Below are 24,683 nucleotides of genomic sequence, written 5' to 3' on the forward strand. Positions count from 1 at the left end.
CAGACTCGTTTTATGAGTGGCAGCCACTTTAACCAATCATCGTCCGGGCATCCTCGTCTTGCCCCATCCTGCAGGCCGTCAGCGATTTCCCACAGGTGGAACCCTGCCTGCCTCCCCGGGGAAGCGCAGGAGGGTAGGTGAGTGGTTGTGATGGGCAGGGGGACTAGGAGAAGAGATTCAGGACGTCAAGCCTGAACTCGGGACAACCTTGATCGCTTAACGAGCAATTGGAGCTTGGGCAGGGCACTTCCTTCTGAGCCTTAAAGTCACTCGCTGTAAAAATAGCGATAGAAACGCCTAAACTAGCGCCTAAACTAGCTTGGGCAGGGCACTTCCTTCGGAGCCTTAAAGTCACTCGCTGTAAAAATAGCGATAGAAACGCCTAAACTAGCGTCTAAACTAGCGCCTAAACTAGCTCAGCACCCAGCGCGCGGTGGGTACGCCGTAAATTTCCTTGCCTTTCCAGCCCTCACGCGGAGCCTGAGCGTGGCCCTTGCACCACGCCGGCGCCGCACCGACCGCGCTGCACTGCACGCCTCCTCCCAAGCGCCCAAAGTGAGTTCCTTTGCTCGGAATGTCGCGTTTCGCCTCCTAGAAGCAGGGCCAGAGCGGCGGAGGTGTACCTTCCTCCTTGCGCAGCACGTATTTATCAAATGCCCACTGAGTGTCAGGCACTGCTGAGCATCGGGTTTACACTGGTGAATAAAACAGGTGTGCGATGTAGAGCGTACAGTTTAGTGGGAGATGCAGACAGAAAGCAAGTAAAGTAAATAAATAGCAGTTGCAACACACACACACACACTTCATATGCCTTTTCCCCCAGTTATTTTTCTCTTCAGTATTTAACACTAACATAACATGTTTTCTATTTTGATTTTATTTAATCACGCTCTCACTGGAATATAAGATCCATGCGTGCAAGGGATTTTGTTTCTTCACTGCTGTGAAACCTGCTCCTAGACCAGTGCCTGGTACATAGTAAATATATGTTTAATGAATGAATACATAATGATGTGATGAATAAGCAAATAGGGTACCTTCTAGAGAATGAGAAGGGGGTGGTTCAGGGAGGGCTCTGAGGGCAGATGACGTTGAAGCAAGGCCTGAGGGTGAGGAGTGTCATCCAGGCAGAGGCAACAACATGTCAACGCCTGGCTTCTTAGACTGAAAAGGTAGAGGCTGAGAGAAGATGTGAACCTGGCCTTTAAAATTCATGACTGACGTGGCCAGCTTCTCTACTAATTTCCAAAATACTAGGGAAAGTGGGATTAGTAAAACATGGAGAAAGTAAATTTAAGGCAAAGAAGGCTAAATAACCCTCACACTGTACAGCAGTTTACAGTCAATAGGGCTCCTTCACTTACCTCACTTTATCTCTGAAATACCTTTTGGGAGTAAGAAGTCAGCATAAAGAGGGAATCAGATCTCATTCACTCTTAATACAAACCTGGTAAATAACATGCAAGAAAAATGGGTTGACCTGATGTGACACCAAGCTAGGCTGCAAGCTCTGTGAAGGTAGAGCCCCTGTTTTATTAACCTCTGCTGTATCCCAGCACCTAGCACTGCGCCTGGCTCCCAGACCTTATATGTAAACTGAGTACTCACCACTCACCTGAGCCTTGCATATGCCAGGCCTGTGCTTGGTGGTAGAATACAGAAAGAATAAGATAACTGCTTGCCCTCAAGGGGTTCTCAACCTGCTAAACCTTCCTGAAATCATAGAACCAGCAGTAGAACCAGGTTTTCTTTTCTCTAAAGAGCAGCCTTTCCTCTATAAGAGAAAGATTTATTGCACACAGAGGAACTACCCTTCTAAAACCAATGATAGTAAGTAGTAAGAGAATTTGGACAAGTTCTGATCAGAAGAACACTGGGCACCACACAAGGAGATTGGATTGTATCTTGTAGGCAGTGAGGAGCTATTGAAGCTTGCTAAGCAGGGGACTGTTGTGATCAGAGCTGGTGGGAGGTGTGCTGATTGATGGTGTAGGGGGAGACTGGAAGCACATCGTTTGGGCCCATGGGAAGCTCCAGTGTAAATGGGTGTGGAAAGCAGGAAAAGTGGGAAAGATCTTAAAGGTTAGGGCTCCTGGGAAGTGATTGGTAACCAAGAAACAGGACTTCACTGTCTTCTAGTAGGTGTGGTGGTTTGCTCCTCTGCTTTTGCACAGACTTGGCGCACACCTTGATTCTAGCACTTTATGCACGAATGAAGCTACTGCCCTTGGGAAGCTCCAGGGTGCCTATAAAATTCCGTGGCAGTTTGGCAAGTTGGGTCCCTGTTCTGTGCCAGCCCAGTGCCAGGCACTGGGAATTGGAGATGAAGACACTCTCCTCTGCCCTCTAGAGCATGAAATCCAGGGAGAAAGAGCAGCCTGGAGTCTTAAGAGACCAGGTATGTGCACTAACTTTACCACTCCTGCTTCCTGGCCTCAGTTTTCTCCATTGTGAAATGAGGAAGAGCATGGCCTACTTATGTACAGCTGTCGAGAGGACTGAGTGAGGCAGTGCATCTATCTTATCCCGGTTCTTATCTGTTTAGTGGATGACTCCTCCAGGACAGAGATGAGTGTCAGTCACCTCTGTGTCCCAGCACCTCATTCAGCAGCCCCTGCCCAGTAAGTGTCTAAGAGGCAGGAATGAATAGGAGGAAATCAAAGACTGGAGCTTTTATTTTTTTAATTTTATTTATTTATATTTTTAAATTAATTAATTTATTTTTGTCTGCATTGGGTCTTCATTGCTGCACACAGCCTTACTGCGGCGAGCGGGGGCTACCCGTCGCTGCCATGTGCAGGCTTCTCATTGAGGTAGCTTCTCTTGTTGCAGAGCACCAGCTCTAGGCGCATGGGCTTCAGTAGTTGTGGCACGCGGGCTCAGTAGTTGTGGCTCACGGGCTCTAGAGTGCAGGCTCAGTAGTTGTGGTGCACAGGCTTAGTTGCTCCGCAGCATGTGGGATCTTCCCCAACCTGGGCTCGAACTCGTGTCCCCTGCGTTGGCAGGCGGCTTCTTAACCACTGCGCCACTAGGGAAGTCTAAGACTGGAGCTTTTGGAGGAGTGATATTTACATCAAATAATGCTCTGGGACATCAGACTTCCCCTAAGTTCTGTTCTCAGACAAGAGGGAGAGAAGACCCTCTTTTACTTTGATTTGCCTGTGGATTTTTAAAAAATATTTATTTATTTATTTGACTGCACCGGGTCTTAGTTGCGGCACGCGGGATCTTCATAGCTGCGTGTGGGATCTTCATTGCAGTGTGCAGGATCTTTAGTTGTGGCATGCGGGATCTTTTAGTTGCAGCATGCAGGATCTAGTTCCCTGACCAGGGACTGAACCCGGGCCCCCTGCATTGGGAGCACAGAGTCTTAACGGCTGGACCACCAGGGAAGTCCCTGCCTGTGGAATTTTCAATGAATAGTTTCCTTACAGGTGAGATGACCAAGTCTATTTCTATATAAACTGTATAGTTCCACATATGAAGACAGAGAACCTTGATAAATCCCAAACTGCCCTCACAGAAACATCTCAAAATAAATCATAACCATTTAAATTTTCCTCCCTGATCTTTCTTTCAGACAATGTTTACCTAATGGCCCTGAAACCAAGCTCCTTTCCTTCTTCCTTTCATATAACATCCATATTTTTAAATATACACTGTGCTAGTTCATAAAATGAATAAAAAACAGGTATCTGCCCTCAAGGAGTTCACAGTCTCAAAAGAAGAGAAAACCACGTAAACATGTAATTTCTGAACAGTGTGAAATGCTATAGGGTAGAGATTCATTCACTGGAAGAGCATTTATTGAGCACCTACAGTGACCAGGGCTGGACCAAGTGCAGTGAGTGCTGCAGGAAGCAGGAAGCCAAGCAGGCCTTCAGAGGCTCCAGCCTATTCTCTTCCTCTACCCACTCATCCCTCCCTTGTTGTCAGTTACCCAGAGCTCCATCTCCAGACTCAGGTACCTAGACCTATTTAATCCAACTGGCAGCTGGATTTTACCCTTGGATGTCCCACAGGCACTCAGTGTACCTCAAACTGAACTTAGCCATTTCCCCCACTTCCTCTTTCCCCTAAAACTCAGCTTCTCTTGGACCCACAATCCACCCACGGATCCAAGCCAGACACCTGGATGTCCCTTCTATCCCCCTCACCTGCTCACCTCACATCCATCAGTCTCTGTGTCCTGTTAATTACTGCTTCAGGATTTCTCTAATTGACCGCTGTCCTCTCATCCTCCCTGAAGCTCCCCTGGTCCAGGTCCTCATTACCTCTCACCTGGACCATCATGACTTCCTCCTCCTCCTGTTTTCCTGTGATTGAAGAACAATATGTTCTGAGACCAGACAGAGCAGAGTTAAAGTCCCAGTGCCATCATTTGGGGACCTTTGTCACCCTGGGTAAGTTATTAAACCTCTCCAGACCCCAGTTTTCCCATCCATAAAATGACACCTCCAGGACTGGCCTTGTTGTAAAGATTAAATGAGATGCAGCAATTTGACAGGTGACTCACCAACAGTGGTGAGTGAAAGAAACCAGACACAGAAGAATGCATTCATATGATTCTGTTTAAAGGTAGAAACTAAGCAAACCTGATAAATAGTGGATAGGGTTGCAAATAAAAGTGGCACAACTAAGGAAAAACAAGGGAATGATTATATCAAAAGTCGGGGGGGCTTCCCTGGTGGCGCAGTGGTTGAGAGTCTGCCTGCCGATGCAGGGGACATGGGTTCGTGCCCCAGTCCGGGAGGATCCCACATGCCGCGGAGCGGCTGGGCCCGTGAGCCATGGCCACTGAGCCTGTGCGTCCGGAGCCTGTGCTCTGCAACGGGAGAGGCCAAAAAAATGAGAGGCCCGTGTACCCAAAAAAAAAAAAAAAAAAAAAAAGTCAGGGTGGTTAATGGGGAGCGGGGGTGTGATCAGGGAGGAACACAAATGTGTGGCTTCTGGGATGCCAGCAAGGTTCTTTTTACTTGAGTGAGTGGTGCTTACGAAAGGGTTCTTTTATTTATTTTTATTTATAATTTATCTGTATAATTTATCTGTATATAATTTATCTGTATAAAAAGTTATTTTTATAACTTTTATAAATATTAAGTTGTACATAAATGTTGTACTTCATCATTTAAAATATTTTAAAAATTCAATGAGATTTTCTATGTAATCTTAATCCAGCAGTCCTCAGAGCACACGAAGAGGTCAAGAAACCATGGTTGCCCGTTCCGATCGCTGTGCCCTGTCTCCCTCCCTCCCCCACCAGGCAGCAGATCCCAGGATTGATTCATCCCTGTCCCCAGTGCTCACACAGAGCTTGGCACCTGCAGGCCTCAGGGAGAATGAGCGGAATAGAGGTGACCAGAGTGTAACCACATGTTTTCCCTCTCCCAGGCTGGCAAGGGAGGAGGACCTGGGCCTACTCTGGGAAGAGCACCCAGTTGCCCACACCTCCTGCCTGACCAAGGCCCACTGACAATGGACAAGGGGGAGGAAGACGACGACGAGGAAGCCTGGCTGCAGCTTCGGCCGGTGGAGCCCCTGCCCTCCCAGTGCTGCGGCAGTGGCTGCTCACCCTGCGTGTTTGACCTCTACCAGCGAGACCTAGCAAGTTGGGAGGCAGCCCGAGCCAGCAAGGACAGGAGCCTGCTGAGTGGAGAAGAGACACAGGTGAGGGGGAGCAGCGTCACCTGGCCTCAGCCCTGTGCAGTGTACCTGCTCGCGGAAGCTTCCTTTGACTCTGTACAGCAGAGAGAAAAGAGTGAGCTTAATGGAAGCAGACTGACCCAGGTTCAAAGCCTGGCCCTGAGCTGGTGAATGGGGAATGGGGCAGGTGGCTAGGGGAGGTCCCAGGAGTGAATTGGGTGTGGGCATTTTACAGGAGAGGGAGATCTGTGAGTCGTGGCATTCAGAGAAGACTTCCCGGAGGAGGTAGAGGTGGGGTGGAATATTAAGGACAGTGGCCTGAGACTTGGAAGACATGAATTTGAGTCCCTGCTCATGGTGTGACCTTGTACAAATAAGTCACTACCACTCAGGCCTCAGTTTCCCCACATATAAAATAAGGATATTGGATTAGATCATCCATTAGGTCCCATCAATTTCTAAATTGTGCAAATCTGGATTTTAGCAGGTTTGAAGGATGGATAGGTCTTTCGTACATTGGAGATGAGTGTTCTGGATAGAGGGCACTGCTCGAGCAAATAAAGGCTCACAGGTAGGGAGCCGCAGGGTATTCTTGGGGTAAAGAGAAAAGTCTGGTGTCTGATGCCTGAGAGATAAAATGAGACTTGGGGCCCATCCACAGGGCCCTTGAGTGTCCAGTTAAGGACCTTGCACTTTATCCTGGGGCTGAGGGGAGCCATACAAGGCTTCAGAGCAGGGTGAGCTCAATGTAAAGTGTTCTGGCATTCTTAGAGCCTGAAAGGAAGTAAGGCGGGACTACGCTATTACAGAGAAAACTTATTGGCCTTGATAGCCTCTCCGTGTGGGGAGGTTGCCCATGGATGCTTGCATGTCTCTTGAGTCCCAGCTTCTAGCTGTTGAATCTTTTCCTGTTGCAGAGCTGTCCCTCCAAGCTGAGCCCAGAGACCTTCCTAGCCTTCTGCATCAGTGCCACGGACAGACTCACTAAGGACACCTACCTTGTCCGGTTTGCATTACCTGGGAACAGCCGGCTCAGCTTGCGGCCTGGCCAGCACCTCATCCTACGGTACACTCAGGTAGTGGGAGGACCCAGGCTTTGCAGCCCTGCTCTGCCATTTGCTAGCTGTGTGGTCTAGGGAAACTTGCTTAACCTTCCTTAAACCTCCATTTGTCATCTTCAGAATAAACATAGTAATACGTGACTCAGAGGGCTCTTGGAATTGAACTAGATAATGCATTTTCATAATAAATAATAACAACAGTAACAGCAAACACTTTTTTAGCACTTTGTATCCAAGGCACAGTTCTGTGTGCTCATATGTATAAGCTCATTCATCCCTCACAAAATCCTGTGTGGTAGACACCAGTGTCATGCCTGAGAGGAAACTGAAGTCAGAGAGGTTTAGTAACTTCCCCAAGATCACACAGTTAGGAAGTGTTGGAGCCAGGATTTGAAAGCAAGCAGTGTGGCTCCAGAGCTTGTGGTATTAACCTCATATGATTAGCACCAGTTGATAGAGAAGACACTGTTGTTGAAAATAAGGGTGTTGCCCAGTATCACACAGCTAATAAGGATTCAAACCCAAACAGCCCGCCTCCTGAGTTACACCCTTCATTCCTCTGAACTTCCTTCTTCCTTCCAGCTTACTTTTGTACTCTTCTCCCGCCTTGATCCCCACCTCCACCTACACAGGGACAGGACCCTTTGGGACCTCCAGATGGAGGTGACTGCCAGGCAGTTGACTCTCTGGGTCTGAAGCTCAGCAGAGAAATCTGAGCTGCAGACGTGGATCTGGGAATCATCCAGGTATATTGTTATGCCTGGATGGCATTTGGGAGCACGTGGGGCATGGAAAGAGGGAAGGAGGTAGGACCGAACCCTGGCAACTCCAGCATTTATGGTGTTGGCAAGAGGAGGCAGAGCCATCAAAGGAGACGGAAAGTCTAGCCAGTACTTGCCTCGCACTGATCCCTGGTGTTTGTGCCCAGCTTGTTCTGGCCTGTGGCCTGGCTGACGGTCCTTAAAGGTCACTGTTCCAGTGGACAAGAGGGGCCACAGGACAGGTCACAGCCCCAAGCAACCCTCCATCCATAAGTCAGGGATGCCCAGAACTACCTGCCTCTAGTCTGGCCCCTCTCTGTCAGTCCAGTGACATTCCTAACACATGCAGCTGACCACATCCCTCCTCATTCAGCCCCCTTCTGGTACTCCACAGTGCCTCCCCAGTGACACTGTAACCCAAGGCCCCAGCCTCCTTGCCCAGCAAGTTCTTCTCCACACCCCCCCAACCACCCCCATACGTGCCCCTTGTTCCAGCCCCGAGGTCCACTCGCCAGTTCCTGGCTTGCCCTACATTATCCTACCTCTAAGCCTTTGCCCAGGCTGTTCCCTCTGCCTGGAATTACTTTACTTCCTGCCCATTGTTACCTGTTAGTGGCCTGCTTGTCCTTTAAGACCTTCTGAGCTCAAGGCCTTCTGAGGTTCCCTAGGTGAGAGTGCCTGTCACTTTTACCCCTGTCATAGCAAATGTCACAGTGCCCTTTGCATCCGAGCCATGCCATATGTTCTGTTTGTTATTTCCTTGTTTTTTCTGTAAGCATTTATTGAATATTTCTGCCCAACTTTTGATACATTGGGACAGGCCTTTTTAATCTTTGCATACCTCAAAGAAGAAAATTTTGTACATAGTAGGGCTCGAGAGAGGAGTGCTTAGGTGCTCCAGGGAAGCTCTGAGTAGTGGTAAGGAGCCCAGACCTGGAGGCAGACACAGCTACAGATGAGTTCTAGCTGTGTGACCTCAGGCAGGTGACATCCCTTCTCTAAGCCTTGGTTTCCTCATTTGGGTTATTGTTTGAAATAAATGAGACACTGCATATAGTATGCTTGGGGCATCATAGGCATTTACTACAACATGGCTGCTCTCATTATTACTCACGATCGTGCTCCCGGCCCCCTTGTTGATAACACTGGAGGGGATTCATGCATGGGGTCAGGCTTTGGACTAGGGCACCCTTGAGGATCCTTTCACTTCTGATGCTCCTGGCATGCGGTCGTGTTTGATAAATGTTAAACGCTTGTTAAATATAGTTATTTTTATCTTGATCATTCTGTGGTCGAGGAGAGATCAGGAAAAACCCCAGTGATGTCCTAAAATAGCTCACATCATCAGTGTACTTTTTATTTATTTATTTATTTTGGCTGCGTTGGGTCTTCATTGCTGTGCGCGGGCTTTCTCTAGTTGCAGTGAGCGGGGGCTACTCTTTGTTGCGGTGCGCGGGCTGCTCATTGCGGTGGCTTCTCTTGTTGTGGAGCACGGGCTCTAGGCGCGTGGGCTTCAGTAGTTGTGGCTCGCGGGCTCTAGAGCACAGGCTCAGTAGCTGTGGTGCACTGGCTTAGTTGCTCCGTGGCATGCGGGATCTTCCCAGACCAGGGCTTGAACCCGTGTCCCCTGCGTTGGCAGGTGGATTCTTAACCACTGCGCCACCAGGGAAGCCCATCAGTGTACTTTTTGAAGCACTTTTTCATCTGTGACCCCTGTGGAGCTACACAGCAGGGGCATAGACAGTTGTCCCCATTTTACAGAAGGGGCAGCTGAGGGTTTAAATGACCTGCCCAGGGGTCTCACAGCCAGCACGTGGCAGTGGGGGGAGCCCAGTGCTCTTTTCTTCTGCTCCATCTTGCCTGCCCCTCAATGAGGACCACTGGGGTTGACTGGGCCCCCACCTTCATTTTCACCAGCCTGGCATAGATTCGGTACTCTAAGGGTTTGTTGAATAACTGGCTGACTGCCTGACTGAGTGCTTCTCTTTCCCAGAGGGATAGTAGATGGCTTAGAAATTCAGAGAGCCTATACGCCCATCAGCCCTGCCAACGCAAAAGGATACTTTGAAGTTTTAATCAAGGTGAGCCAACTCACACGGATGCTCTAAGAGGCTGTGGACTGGACCTCCATTTGCCAGCTTGGTCAGGGTGGGGCACTGCCCTCTGATATGGGAAAAGCCAGCGCTCACATGGGAGGAGGCTGGCTTGAGGGAAGAGCAAGGACAATGAAAGAGACCTTTTCTTATCTCCTCCTCTCCTGGGGAAAGGAGGCTACTGCCCCACCAACAGAGGGCATGTTCCTGATAGATTTTATGGAAAACAGGCTTGGACTGAGAAAAGTAAAGCCGTTCCTCCTCACCTTCTTCCCTATTGATGAAGTGTAAGCACTGAGCCGGGAAAAGGGGAGCCAAGTCATGTGCACCTACTGTGTGCTGGGCACGGGTGTCCAGGGAGAGTCAGACACGGTGCCTGCCCTCAGATAGGGGCCAGACTGGGACAGTACAAGGTGGTAGATGCTGTGACAGGAGGCCCCAACCCAACTCAGGGCAGCTGGGGCTGCAGGAAAGGTGAGCTGGGCTTCCCAGAGGAAGCTGTGTGTCTGAGCTCTATGTTTAAGCTCAGGAGTGGGAAGGAAGCTCTGAGTGCTGTATCAGCACGTACAGCGGCAAAGGAGGCATGATTTGGGGAACTGTTAGTCATTTGTCCTGGAACACTTCTGTAGGCAAAAGATGGGACATGGAGAACCTTGGGGGCCAAAGTAACCTGAAATCATCTCGCAGGTGGGTTGGCAGGGGTCGGGGCATTTGAATTGGGCCTTGAGGGAGGAATACAAGTTAGCAGTGGCATTCCAGGGAGACGGATAACCGAAGGCAGGGAGGAGTGAAATAGAGCAGGATCTTCTGGGAACTGTACCCAGTCTGAGTGGTGGGAGGAGAGTTGCTTGTAGGGGCAGCCGAGATGGGTGGGGAAATTGGCAGAGATGAGATGAACAAAGTGGGCTGGATGCAAAATATCCCAGAGACCCAAGGAATAGGCAACAAATATATAAGATGTCATGAAGGTCCAATTATGTGCAAAAACAGTTAGGTTGAACTACATGAAATTGCTGACATGCTAACATTTTTGACTTACAGAAACAGCAGTTTCATATGGGTCAGCCTAATACATAGCTCTAGATCATTTCCCAAATGGAATCCTGGGGAACACCTATATTTAGGAATAGTTTTCACATCCTTTGTCTCCCTTGTAGGACAGGAATTATCCCCATTTCACTGATAAGCAAACTGAGGCCCCAGGAGGGCCTGAGGCTCCCCAGGTAGTAAGAAGTACAGCTGGAAGGTGAGCCCTGGCCTTCTGACTCCAGGTCCCCAGCACCGTCTCTGGCTCCCAACCATCCCCGCCTGCCTTCAGAGCTGGAGTATTTATTCCTTCACACATAAGCTTGGATGGGATCCCTTTTCCACGCAACTGTTTGTCTGGGAGATTCCACAAATCCTCTCCAAATGGCCTGCTTCCCCAAGCTGCTTGTCTGGGTGTGTTTCTATTGAAAGGATAAGCCTGGAGACAGTTCTTCAGGGCAGCTGGATTTCTCCCAGCTGCAAGGCTGATTTTCTCCTTCGTTTACCGGAAAGCCTCTCTTTAGAGAGATGCTTAATTATCCCTAAGCCGCTGGCTGGGAAGATCTGGAAATGTCTTTGCAAATTGGGAAGGCAGGCGGGTTTTGTAAGGTTTACCCTCCCATGTAGATGGAAAGGAGGACCTCTCATTTCTTTGGCACCTTCTGGGCACCAGGTACTGCTTCTAGCTCTTTATTTTAATTGTCTCGTTTCAACCTCATAATCACCCTGCAGAGTAGATCATATTCTCCCCACTTTACAGATGAAGAAACTGAAGCCCAGAGAGATGAGGTCATTGTCCCAAGGTCCCTGGGGTAATATGATCTCAAGTGGAAGAACAAGTTCAGTGTCAGTTCTGTTTAACAAGTGTGTATTGAGCATTTACTCTATGCCAGGCTCCGTGTGGGTGCCAGAGGCACAGAAAAATCCTTCCTTTCTCCTTGAGTGCTATCTGTGCCATAGGGCCCCTAAGGCCACCCCTGGGGCTGTGCCTCCCCGAGACTGGGGCCACAAAACAAGGTGTGCACTGAAATATAGCCTCCAGCAACTTAGGAGAAAAACTGTAGCCTCCTCCCCAGACCTCTTCAGGTAAGCAGAAGACTTGCCTTGCTTTATGCATGTGGTGCCCAAGGAAGGCAGGGCTGGTACCAGAAGTAGCTGTGGGTGCTTAAAAGCATGTCTGGTGACCAAAGCCCAGTCTCTCCTTCAAGCCTGGTTATAATTTCTCCAGACACCCTTCCTGGGCTGTTATACCCCTGACCATACCACACCTGATGCCCAGAATTCTCTCTGCCCTCCTTCCCGCATCCCCAGTGAGTTTGAGTCTACCCAGTCTTCAAGGTCCAGCTTAGCTTTCCCCTCCAGGAAGCTGTCCTCGATCCCACTCCATTGGAAGTGACTGCACCTCCTCAGGGCTCTCCTAGCACTTCATCCTTCTCACGGGGGGTTAGGTAGTCTCTACCTTTTATATGTCTGAGACTTAGGTCCCTCTTAGATTGTGAGCTCCTTAGAGGGAGGGCCTGAATCTGGGTTCATTCATTCATTCAGATGTTTACGTCCTTTCCATGACTCAGGCACTGGCTGCCTCCATGGAGCTTAAGGTCCAGCTGTCTCCCCTGCAGCCCCAGCATGGTGCCTGACAGAGTCAGGGCAGTGTGCACTTCCCCCGTGGAGGAATCCCCTCCACAATCTTCACTTTTTTCATCCAGCCAGAAGACAGTGCAGGGATATGCAGAGATTGCAAATGAGGCGGACTCTAGCCCATAAATATATTTGGTCTTGGCCTGCACGGTGTTTTAAAATTTTGAATTAATTGCCAACATTTCAAAAATGGGAAAATTTTCACAAAAGTATGGATTTCCTGCCCCTCTTAGAGAGTCAGAAGATCTGGCATCGCTGGCCCCACGGACTGTGTACTGGAATTTGCAGAGTGGTTTCCTCCTTTAGAAAGAGTATTCACTCACCAATTTGCTGTAGTCCCCACCACTCACTCTTGTCTCCCTGTTGCTGAGGCTGCTAGTTGCCATCAATCGTCTCATACCCAGCTCTTCACTCAGTTCTGTTACCCACATGGCCATTGTAGTTATTTGGTTTGAGACCTCTGTAGTTAAGGCCGTAGGTCTTATGGATTCTCATCCCAGTCTTACCATTTACCTTCTGTGTAAGCTTCTTGGCCTCATCTGAAAATGGGGAACGACAGTACCAACTTCATGGATAATTAGGATTAAATGATACAACACGTGGAAAGCACTGGGAGTGCAGGAAGGGCTCCACTTTCGAGGCTGATGTGGTTTGTATTGGCAACACGTGCCTGTCTTAATGAGGTCTCCCTTCGTTTCCTCCCAGTGCTACCAGACAGGGCTGATGTCCCAGTATGTGGAGTCCTGGAAAGCAGGAGACACAGCTTTCTGGCGAGGACCTTTCGGAGGCTTCTTCTATAAACCAAACCAGGTCAGTGCCCGCAATGAGTCCTCAGGAGACCCCTCCCAGCTTAGCTTTCAGGAATGTGGTTCTCATGTTTCAGGCCATGGAATCTCACTGTGCCATTCTTCTTGAGCCCAAACCTAATCCCAAGAGTATCCTTGGGGTTGGACATGGGAGGAGATGGGAATAGGTGCTAAGAAACAAAACTGCCTGCCCATGTTCCAGAACCATCCTTGCCTGCCCATTGCTTGGAAAAATTCAGACTATGAGCTAGGTATTTAGGGCCCTTATGCCATCTGACTCTCAGATATCTTTCCAGTTTCACGTTCCATTTACAAGACTATGAGACCACTCCCTAAATACACCCTGTGGCTCACTGCTTGGGAACCCCCTGCTTCCCAACCCAAAGGCTCTTCCCCTCATCTTCACGGCATGTTCACATCCTCCCCTGACATTCCCGGGAAGAATCAGTAATTTCTCATCAGTTGGTGCATATCTGGAAAGCAGTTTGACAGTATGCACTGGGAGTCTTAGGAATCTTCACACCCTTGACCCAGTGCTTCCACTTCTGAAGTCTGTCCTATGGAAAGAATCCAAAATGCTGCCTCTTGGACATGTTCATTGCGGCTTTATTTATAATAGCAAGAAATTGGAGACAACTGAACATCCAACAACAGAACAGTTAAGCACACTGGGTTACAGATACGTGATAGACTATTATCTTGGATTTTAAAATTATGTTTATAAATGATGTTAATGCTTAAGCTGTAAGATCAAGTGACAAACACTAGGTAAACTGAATATACAATGTTAGGAAACTAAGTTAAATTGCACAGAAAATATATATATATTTTTAAAGAATTCCCTTCCTTCCTTCCTTCCTTCCTTCGTTCTTTTCTTTTCTTTTCTTTTCTTTTCTTTTTTCACCGCATGGCATGCGGGATCTTAGTTCCCTGACCAGGGATTGAACCCAGGCCCCCTGTGGTGGAAGTGTAGAGTCTTAACCACTGGACCACCAGGGAAGTCCTCAGAAAAAATATTTTTTTAAAAAAAGCAATAAAATGTTAGCAGCTCTGGGTAGTGGAATTATGGGTGATTTTTATTTTCTTCATTATGTTTTCCAAATTATCCATAATGAGTACCTGTTACCTTTATAATTAGGAAGACAAAGCAAAACAAAAACAAATGGAAAAGAACAAATCATTTTTCCTCTCCATTCTTTTTTTTAATTGAAGTACAGTTGATTTACAATGTTGTGTTAGTTTCAAGTGTACAGCAAAGTGATTCAGTTATACATACATATATATGTGTGTATATATATGTATACACACACACACACACACACACACACACACACACACACACACACACACACACACACATATACATCTATTCTTTTTCAGATTCTTTTCCCTTATAGGTTATTACAAAGTATTAAGTATAGTTCCCTGTGCTATACAGCAGGTCCTTGTTGGTTATCTGTTTTATATACGGTAGTGTATATATGTTAATCCCAAACTCCTAATTTATCCCTCCTCTCCCTTCCCCTTTGGTAACCATAAATTTGTTTTCTATGTCTGTGGGTCCATTCTTTTTGTTTAATTTAAAAATAGCTTTTATTGGTATTTTCCTTACTACAAATGCAGTACCTGTTCATTACCAAAAAAAAATTCAGCAGATATAAAGAAGCTAAAAGAGACTTCCCTGGTGGTCCAGTGGTTAAGACTCTTCACTTCCACTGGCAGGGGCACGGGTTCGATCCCTGGTCGGGGATGTTCCGCATGCTGCCTGGTACAGGCAAAAAAAATTTTTTTAATAAAAAAAATAAATAAGCTAAAAGAAGAAATAAAGAATACCTGCAGGCCATCTTCCTGGACATACCTTGGCATACCTTACTACCTTGGCATCCACAGACCCCACTGGAAAGCCCTGCACTTCCTGTCTGGGAGGGTGTAGGGCCCAGCCATGAGGGAAAAGACATGGTGTGTCACACATGAATACTTGGCTGCTGAAACTGTGGCTAAGGCTTGGCTCTGCTTCTGTGAGGATGCTGGGATGCAGCCCAGTCTTGCCACTATGCAGCCATCTTCAATGCAGATGGGTCACGTCAGCCCTGAGACATTCCACAGACTATCATAGGTATTCACCCAGGTCCAGGCCAGTGCTGGACCCTGGGGGCTCAGAGATGGGTCAGATGAGTCCTGTCCTCCAGAAGCTCACAGTCTGATGGGGAGACAGGCCCACAAATAAATGACAACAACATAGTGTGACAAGTGTGAAGAGGGATGCACAGAGGGCTGTGGGAACACAGGAAGGACCCCTCACCTGCCCCTGGCTCAGAGAGGGCTCCCCAGAGGAGAGCCTGAGCAGTGATGGGAGAAAGGGGGAGCATGGCACACCCCGTGACTGGGAGGCTGGGAGAGCATGAACACAGGACAGGATGATGGGCTAGCAGTAGGGCTCAGTGAGGGAAGGAATCTAATTGTATTAAGCCCCATGCTCCATACCAGGCACTTGATTATTTTTTCAATTTTATTTTAGAATTTATTTTATTTTATGTATTCGGGTTTTTTGGCTGCGTTGGGTCTTTGTTGCTGCACGTGGGCTTTCTCTCTAGTTGCGGTGAGTAGGGGCTACTCTTCGTTGCACTGTGGTGGCTTCTCTTGTTGCGGAGCATGGGCTCTGGGTGCGCGGGCTTCAGTAGTTGCGGCATGCGGGCTCAGTAGTTGCAGCTCGTGGGCTCTAGAGCACAGGCTCAGTAGTTGTGGCGCACGGGCTTAGTTGCTCCGCGACATGTGGGATCCTCCTGGACCAGGGATCGAACCTGTGTCCCCTGCACTGGAAGGCAGATTCTTAACCACTGCACCACCAGGGAAGTCCCATACCAGACACTTTATGTCATCTCTTTAATCCTCATGACAGTTCTGAGATAGGTGCTATTCTGGGGAGGTGCTGTTATTTTCTTACCAGTGAAGAAACCAAGGCTCAGAGAGGTGAAAGAACGTGCCCAGATCGCGTGACTGGGGGTTTTCCTGCAGATCTGCCAGGCTCCTGATAGTCCAGGAAGCATTCCATGCAGTAGTGTGGTGTGCAGTGGCTGTCACTAAAGCTGGTGAACACTCAGACTGTGCACAGAGGCCTAATCTCTAGAAGGATGTCGGTGAATACCTCACTGTTCGGGTCAGGCACTAACCTTCTAGGCACTGATCTTAAAGAGGCCTAGAGCCAGGAAACAGGTTTGGTGATGGGGAGCTGATGGAACAGGTGCCTCTTGGGAGCTCACTTTGATTGCCTGGCTCTCTGTGCCAGGCACTGAGGTATAGTATCTCATTTAGTCCAGAGATGAGCAGGCTCAGGGTCCAAGCCAGGGGCCTCCGATCTCTGCAGGGTTGCCCTGGGGCAGAGGAAGCAGCCCGGAGGGCAGGGCTGGGATGGCGGTGGGAGAGCCAAGCTTTGGTGGGAACAGGTGTCAGGTGGGAAGCCTTCCCTGGCAAGGGGAGTCAGTCTGTAATGGAGCAGACTTCCTTGGGAGGTAGTGGACTACCTATCAGCAGAAGTATGTAAGCAGAGTCCCGAGGGGATGCTTCAGAAGGCAGCCAAGCCACTTGCAGGATGACTGCACCATCATGTTCCCTTTCAGCCTCCAGATTCCATGATTTCTGTTCCATAGACCTCATAAGCTGTAGCCTTTCACAGGCAAGGATGGTTTTCTGGAGGAGGTAGAGAGGCGAACTCAGATGGGTGGGACACCCAGGAAGGGCAGTGCCATCCAGTTCAGACAAGCCCAAGAAAAGCCCCCGTAGTGGATGGCTGGGGTCAGACCCCTTCCCAGCCCACCCCTGTCATATACCATCCTGTTCCCTAGTATGGTGAGCTCCTCATGCTGGCTGCTGGCACTGGCCTGGCCCCCATGGTGCCCATCCTGCAGAGCATCACAGACAACGCAGAGGATGAGACCTTCATCACCCTGGTGGGCTGCTTCAAGACCTTTGAGGGCATCTACCTGAAAACCTTCCTCCGGGAGCAGGCTCGTTTCTGGAATGTCCGCACCTTCTTTGTACTCAGCCAGGTGAGCCCAGGGGGATGATTTCCTTCCCTGATTGAGACTCAACTGTTCCCTGCACCCGTCTCGAGGACATGCTGTGGGCTCTCTGCCCTGTGCCGTAATAGTCATCCCTGCCACTGGTGGAACCCCCAGTGTGTGCCTGGCAAGGAAGGCAGGTGTTGCCGTGTTCATTATGCAGATGAGGAAACTGACGCTCAGAGGTGAAGGCACCAGCTGGTGTCGTGCTGCCAGACAGGGTGAAGCCAGGATACGAACCCGAGACTGTCTGCTTCCAGAGCGCCAGCTCTCACCCACCATGGTTTGCTGCCTGCCATCCACCCTCTGGCATCCTCTGTTGTATGGGCGGGGGGCCTGGTTGTAGAATCAGTGGGCCAGGCACAGACGTCCTCTGGCTGTGATAGCTCCTTGAGGCAGGGACCACGTGTCTGGATCACCCCGCTTTCAGTGCTTTGCACAGCACCAGGCATGGAGTAGGCACTTACCCGGGCAATGGCTGGTGGAGTAAACCGGGTCCAGTTCACTGCATTTGTTAGGGTCTTTTCCACATCACTTTGTTCCCACCTGCTTTCAAACAAAGCTGCTTTCAAATCCTCCAAGTTACAACCACTCTAGCTGGAAGCGGCTTTGCCTTCTGAGCCCTCTTCCCTCTGGTTCCCCATCCCCTCCATTCATTCAAGCCGCCCCTCTGGGCCCTCCCCACAGGGCCGCAGCGTGGAGGGCTGTCTTGCCCCTTACCTCAAGCCAGGCCCTCAGCTGTCTTTGTTCACTGGCCTTCGCCTAGTCTGTAGCTTTATCTCTCTTTCCTGCACGCCCTGGGTTGAGGTTCCCTGCTGGTGCCTCCCCTCCATTCTCTTGGTCAGGGTCAGCCTCATTACCCTGTACTTTGGAGCACCCTTGTCATCAATTTCCTCTTGAGACAGCTTTAGAGTGTCCCTAAAGACTTACATGATCCTCGACATTGTGGCTGGGTGGGGGAGGGTGTCAGGAAACCAGAGGTCCTGAGGTCCCCGGGGCCAGAGTCCACAGGCCTGTGCACGGGGCAGAATGCTCTGTGGCGTGAACACCGAGAGGGTCGTGCTTGGTGAACATTAGCAGCGACAGCAGCGCCCAAGGTCAGGGATGAAGCAGAGGGCTAAGGTCCAGCCGAGGGGAGAGGGGCGAGGGAAGGGCCACTCCTGCCGGGAGCACGCTCAGCCCTGCCTAAGAGCTGGTCGGGGAAGGTGGCAGGAAGGCAGGCACCTGGCAGAATTGCCCTGGCGGTTGGCCAGCCTTCCTTTCCCCCACCACGTGCCAGGTGCCAGGGATTTAAAAACGAAAATGGGACTTCCCTGGCGGTCCAGTGGTTAAGGTTCTGTGCTTCCACTGCAGGGGACGGGGGTTCAATACCTGGTCAGGGAACTAAGATCCCACATGCCACACAGGGTGGCCAAAAAAAATTTTTTTAATAAATAAATAAAAATAAAAATGAAGATGACCTCTTACTGCCCTCCAGGTGCTCATCTATATGTGTGGAGACAGCCACGGAGATGGCTGACAAGGGTTCCCCTTCATCGAGCACCTTCTCTATGCCTAGCACTGTTCTAAGCACTTCATGTGTACTAACTCATTTAATCCCCACCACCATCTTAGGAGGCTTATACTGCCATCATGTCCTTTTAATAGATGTGGAAACTGAGACACAGAGAGGTTAAGAAGCTTGCCCAAGGTAACACAGCAAGTTGGTGGCGAGGCCATGCTCTTATTGCTTGTCAGTGTAAGACAGCACAGGGATAGGTGCTGTGGAGGGTGTTCAGGGTGCTGGAGGCAAGCAGAGAGGGCTTCACAGAGGAGATGGCATTGGAGCCCGGGCTTGAGGGCAGAGTTAAAGTTCACCAGCAATAGGGGACCTTCTACCCTGGGCCGGGGCTTTGATGAGGCCAGTGCCCTGGGGTTGGGCAGGCGAGTGGGCTGGCTGTCAATAGCTGGGGAAGGTGAGGGATGGTGGAGTGAGAGGTGCCTCCTGCCTGTCCATGCTTCCTCCACTCCGGGTGCTGCCTGGGCCATAGCGACAGCATCATCAAGGATCTCCCTGCTCCAGCCACTCCTTGACGATTTGTCCTTCATCCTGCAGCCGGAAGGGCAGCTCTGACCACATCACTGCCCTGCTTCCTGTCCTTCCCTAGCTCCCCACTGCTCTCAAGGCTATGTGCCAGCCCTCCATGGCCTCGCCTTCCGGCCCACTCCGGCTGCATGCTGCGTTCTGGTGTCACCGGTCTGCCTGTGGTCGCAAGTGCTCTGTGCTTTTCTGGCTCCTGGGTCTTTGCTCGTATGGTTCCCCCTGCCAGGCACACTTTTTCCCACTTCTTCACCTAACGCCCACTCATCCCTCGCATCTCTCTGCTAAGGTGTAATTCCATCCTGGGAACTTTCCCTGAGCCTCCAGGCTGGTGTAGATGTTTCTGCTGTCACGGCCCAGGCTCTGCTTCCTAGCACCCACCCCACTGCATCACCATTGTTTATGGGTCCCCTCCCCACTTGAGCAGCAACCAGACCCCATGCATCTCTGGGTGCACAGTCAAGGTCGGGTGCACAGTCAAGGTCAGCTGCACTGAACCTAACTGGCCTAGGGGGATCGGGCATTGGGAAGGAGGGGCAAGGCCAACGGGCCCTACTCGTTCCTGCCCTCGAGGGCCCATTGGGCAGGTCAGAGCACGAAGGGCATGCAAGAAGATGCAGATCATCAGAGAGTGTCCCCTGTCAGCAGCACAGCACTGTCCTCAGAGGCCCGCGGGGTCTGATGAGCTCTGTGAGTGCGCCTGAGATTCGAGGCCTGCATTCATGGAGGCTCTCTCAGCGCTTCCCCGTCCGCTGCGCTCATCTCAGTAGCTCAGAGAGGTCATGGCTCCTCACCAGAAAATGGTGGCAAAGCTTGGATTCCAACCCCAACCCCTCTCTCTCCATCCTGTCTCGCTGCTTGGCCCCGGGAACCAGAAGTTCATCTCGATAGGGTCTGCAGAGGTGATGGTCCTGTTCTGTTGCGGGTTCTGGCTTGGCCCCAGGAACCAGAAGTTCATCTCAATAGGGTCTGCAGAGGTGATGGTCCTGTTCTGTTGCGGGTTCTGTTTTGTTTTGGACGCTGGTTACATGGTTTCTTCTCTTTGTTAAAATTCTCCAAACTATATAAACCACGATTTTTATACATATGTTATACTCCAATAAAATGTTTACTTAAAAGATATTCTTCCAAGTAGTGGAGATTTTCTTTTGTGACCCTGGGAATGAAAGCCACAAGCTAAGTCTAGAGAGGCAGAAAGAGAAGGAGCCTGGGGCATTGCACACCCCCAGGATACTACCTCTAGCCTTTTCATGTGAGAGAAATAAACCCTTCTCTTGGTTAGGGCACTGCAGCCCGGGATCTCTGATACACACAGCCAGATGGGGCCAGGAACCCTGTCTGTTTAGGGCAGCTGCTGTATCCCCATTGCCTAGCACCGGGCCAGGCACAGAGTCAGTCAGTAAACATTTGTTAACTCAACAAGCTAATTGAAATCTTAAATGAACAAAAGTTATGCTCCGAGGGTGATGGTGATGGATAACCTTGGAAAGATGCTAGGAGACCCACAGTCATGGTGAGAAAACATCCCCCCTGAGTGACAGGTGCAGTGGCCCCAGGTTCTGGTCCTGCTGCTGCCCCTGTGTCACTGTGTGCCCTGAGAGGCATCCCTCCTCCCTGTGCATCAGCTGTTGTGGAGGATAACTACCTCCCCACAGGCTTCTGTGAGGGTGATGTGAGTCCCAGTGTGAGGAAGTGTCTGGCCCGTGGTGGGGTTGGGTGAAGGTTGGCTTCCCACCCCCTCTGCCTCAGTGTCCTTGTTGGCCAGAGAGGAGCTGGCCATGTGAACTCTGAGGACCCCCAGTAGTCACCCCCACTGTTTCTCATCCTCCCAGGAGAACTCCCTAGAGCAGCTTCCCTGGAGTTACCGGGACAAGACCCACTTGGGCCGCCTGGGCCAGGACCTGATTGAAGAGCTGGTCGGCTCCTGTCGGAGAAAGCCGTTTGCATTGGTCTGCGGCTCAGCTGAGTTTACCAAGGACGTGGCCGGGTACTTGCTGAGCGCAGGCCTGGCCGAGGACTCCTACTTCCTCTTCTAGGCCTGGCCTCCCTTCTAAAGCTCAGGCCAGGGGCCTGGCACTGGGACGCAGGAAGGGACACAGACTGAAATCCAAAGACATGAATGGAAGACTGCTGCTAACTCTCCAGGTGACCTGGGACAAATGTCTTTACCTCTGCACACCTCCGTTTCTCATCCACCCCACGCGGCTCCTGACTCCCTCAAACAGGCATCCTCCTGGGAGGAGGGAGATGGAGCTGCAGGAACCTTGGGGAGGAGAGTATTGGGCCGGGAGTCAGGGAGGACTCCCTGGAGGGAGCCAGGTCCTGGCTGGGTAGGAGTTGGCAGGAGAAGGACTAGCAGGGGCTTTCCTGGTTCCTCAGCTTCAAGGGTTTGAGAGGGGCTCCCACTGGGCCCTGCCCTGTAATGCCTGTGCCAAAGCCTGCTTTCCCTGGAGATGTGTGTCTCTTGTGACCTCAGGGCTGGCTCAGGTGAGGTGCTCACTGGTTAGGGAATGACCATAGTGGAGGCTAGAGGTGAGGTGCTCACTGGTTAGGGAATGACCATAGCGGAGAATAGAGGAGGCACTTGCTGTATGTACCTCCAGTGCCGTGAGCCTGACACAATGAAGGCCGTGGGTTCTGCGACCTGAGCATGTCTCAGAACAAGGTGGGGCCCTAGATTACCTTTATTTTGGCACCAGGTCTTTTGTGCTGCAAAAGGCTTCACTCTCAGTCTCCTTTTCCTGGCTCAAGAGCCCAGCCCAGAGTCCTTTCCCCAGCAAAAGAGCCATGGAAGCAAATGCCTCCCCCTCCTGCAGGCAGCCAGCTCAGCCATGCCTTCAGCTGCAGCGCCCTGGTGATGGTTGCCATGGAGATCTAAAGATAGAGCAGGAGTCCGGAGACCTGGGTCCTTCTCCCTGCTCTGCCCACTGAGCTGCTGCTGTTTCTGAGGCACCTCCCCACCCTCCTCCAGACCCCACCCCTTCCATCCTTCATGGGGCATGCCCTCCACAGGGAACTTAGCAATCCTGGACAGCACACCGCAGTTCATGAATTCTGCTTTCTGTAGCCTGGGCTCCAGTATGCTGCACCAGCTCGGGCTGGCTATAGGCAGTCCCAGAGTTGGAATATTAAGCCGTGGAATCTCAGAATCAAAGAACCATAGAATCGTAGAGTTGGAATTTTGCAGTCATGGAATCACAGCCCTCATCATATCAGAGATTAAAGCTCAGGACTCCAAAAAGCATCCCATCTACCAGACTCATTGTATCAATGGGGAAACCAAGGCCCAGCTAGGCCACGTGACCTGCCCAAGGTAAAACAGCTCATGGCAAGGCCAGTGTCAGAAGCCAGGTCTCTAATGTGAGCCTTGTCCTCAGAGTTCAGTACCAGTGATTTTTAAACTGGGCTCTGCAGGACACTACAGTTCCTGGCCTGACAGCAGTGAAGGAATGGCAGGTGGGATCTCCAGGCCCCCTTCCGACCAGAACAGTTTTGTTTTTATCCCATTTATATCTTGGAGCTTGGAGTCATTTTCATTTGTGAAACAGGGTTTTCCTGCACTGCACAAAAAGTTGCAACAAATCTCCTTGCTGTGCCATGTTCAATAAATAATTATGGCAAGCAGTTGGGGGATGGTGCCAAAGGTTTGAAACCAAGCTTCACAGACAGAATTCCATGGTCAAATAGATATGGGGAATACTGCATGTGACCTTCACCAGGAATCACGTGCACACGAGCATATTAAAGGCTCTGAAAAGTCCAGTGGTGAAGAAACGTTTTCCATTTTGTTTAACCCAGAGTTTCCTAAGCTTATTTAATTAGAGAACACTTTGAGACCAGCATTCCATGGACTGCTTCAGGAGATGCTGGTCTGCTGCAAAGCCTCTTTGCAGCATAGCATAATCAGTGGGGAGGCCCTTCCCTGAGAGGCGGAGGTCCCGAGCAGGAACTGTGATCTCATTCGGCCTCTCCTGTGACTTGAGCAAGGCACTTTCTTTCTCAGGGCCTCTGAATCTATGCATCTTCCTCCACCCTTTCTCCTCCCTCAGTACGTCCTATTGATTATACTCACAAATACTCCTGGAGGGCCTCTTAGGAACCAGACTCTTAGGCACTGAGGGAAGAACAGTGAACAAGGTGGGTGCGGTTCTGGGAAGCTCCATTGGGGAGCTTATAGTCCGACAAGGAAGGCAGAAATTAAAGTTGTAATTCTAAAGGGATGAGTGTGCTAAAAAGGGAAGTATGGAGTGCTAGGAGAATGGATGGCAATGCTCTAGCCTGGCCTAGGGGAGGCCAGGACGCACCACTGCACTGAGGGTAGAGGCCTCTCACTCACAGTTAGGCATGGTAGGTGGTCCCCACTTAGGGAGTGAGGGGTCTGGGGCAGTTCTTGTATGTCTGTCTTTTCCCATTTTAGATATTTGATGTTTAGCTATTACTATCCAGTGGTAACCAACAGCCCCTCTTACCCTAGAATGTGTCACCCTCCCCTTCCCCTCACTCCGTGTGGGATCTGTGCGGTCTAGATGCTGGTGGGGTCCCGTATGGGACATTGGTGAAGACCCAGCCACACCCTGGGTGCCAAGATGCCAAAGAGCTCATACCATCCGGAAACTTGAGAGCTCATGGCTGGGTCCTGTGCCTCGAAAGATGATAAGTGAGTCCAAGAAGGGGACTAGGTGGAGTGTGTGCACATGAACCTCTTTGAATCAGGGTGAGGTTCCCAGCTCAGGGTGAGCTGGCCCATTCCTCCCATCTCTCCTGGTGATGCTATCAGGGTGTTGGTGGCAAAATCAGTGGCTGCCTTGGTTCCGCCCTCATCATGTTTTGCCTGCAGCATTCCCATCCTCAGCCTCCAACCTCCGGCCTCTCCCCTACACCCCCTTTCACACTGTGGCCAGACCCAATTTTTTAAATTGTAGTGGTAACACTGTGTCGGCCAAAAAGTTCATACGGGTTTTTCCGTAAGATGTTATGGAAAACCCGGAACGAACTTTGTGGCCAACCCAATACTTAACATGAGATCTAAGTGTAGGATAGTTGTTGAGTGTGAGTCCAGTGTTGCAGCTCTCCAGAGCTTATTCAGACTGCTTCTTCTAACACGCAGATCTGAGCCTATCACTCCCTTGCTTAAATCCTTCAGTGGCTCCCTGCTGCCCTCAGGGTACAGCATCGTGGCTCTGCTTACCTCTCCAGGCTCATTTTGTCTTACTACCCCTCCCTTCAACTCTTACGTTCCAAGCACGTTCTCTTGCGTCCTTCAGTCCCTTCACATCTGCTGCTCCATCTGCCTGGGCCAGCCTTCCACCCTCCCATCTTCCACTCGCCTAAGCCTCCTTGTCTCTAGAGGACTTAGCTTAGTGTCATTGCCTCTCGGAAGCCTTGCCTGCCTCTATACTCCAGGCTAGGTTACTGAGTAGAGTCTTGCGCGTTCTTCTGTTGCTGCACCCATCAAGCGGTCTCTTATGCATGTGAGCACGTCAGGGGTCGTCCCTGTTCATTGTGTCCCCAGCATGG

General features: G+C 50.4%; 1 protein-coding gene across 8 annotated transcripts; it reads left to right on the forward strand.

Moving 5' to 3' along the window:
- Positions 1-50: 50 nt before the first annotated feature.
- Positions 51-22,928, forward strand: CYB5RL (cytochrome b5 reductase like). 8 transcript variants are annotated; one of them, XM_027108446.1, is made up of 8 exons: positions 51-137; positions 5,392-5,667; positions 6,561-6,709; positions 9,459-9,546; positions 12,928-13,032; positions 16,871-17,074; positions 20,999-21,698; positions 21,744-22,928. In XM_027108446.1, the coding sequence occupies exons 2-7, from the start codon at positions 5,476-5,478 to the stop codon at positions 21,200-21,202; spliced, it is 942 nt and encodes a 313-aa protein (XP_026964247.1). In that variant the 5' UTR covers positions 51-137; positions 5,392-5,475; the 3' UTR covers positions 21,203-21,698; positions 21,744-22,928. The 8 variants fall into 8 exon arrangements, with proteins under 8 accessions (XP_026964247.1, XP_026964248.1, XP_026964251.1 ...); XM_027108447.1 differs by having other exon boundaries at positions 113-133; XM_027108450.1 differs by lacking the exon at positions 51-137 and adding an exon at positions 321-555.
- The last annotated feature ends 1,755 nt before the right edge of the window (positions 22,929-24,683 follow it).

The sequence above is a fragment of the Aethalodelphis obliquidens genome, unplaced genomic scaffold (genome assembly GCF_003676395.1).
Source record: "Aethalodelphis obliquidens isolate GAN/ISIS:26980383/991018 unplaced genomic scaffold, ASM367639v1 scaffold9, whole genome shotgun sequence".
In the NCBI taxonomy this organism is placed as follows: domain Eukaryota; kingdom Metazoa; phylum Chordata; class Mammalia; order Artiodactyla; family Delphinidae; genus Aethalodelphis; species Aethalodelphis obliquidens.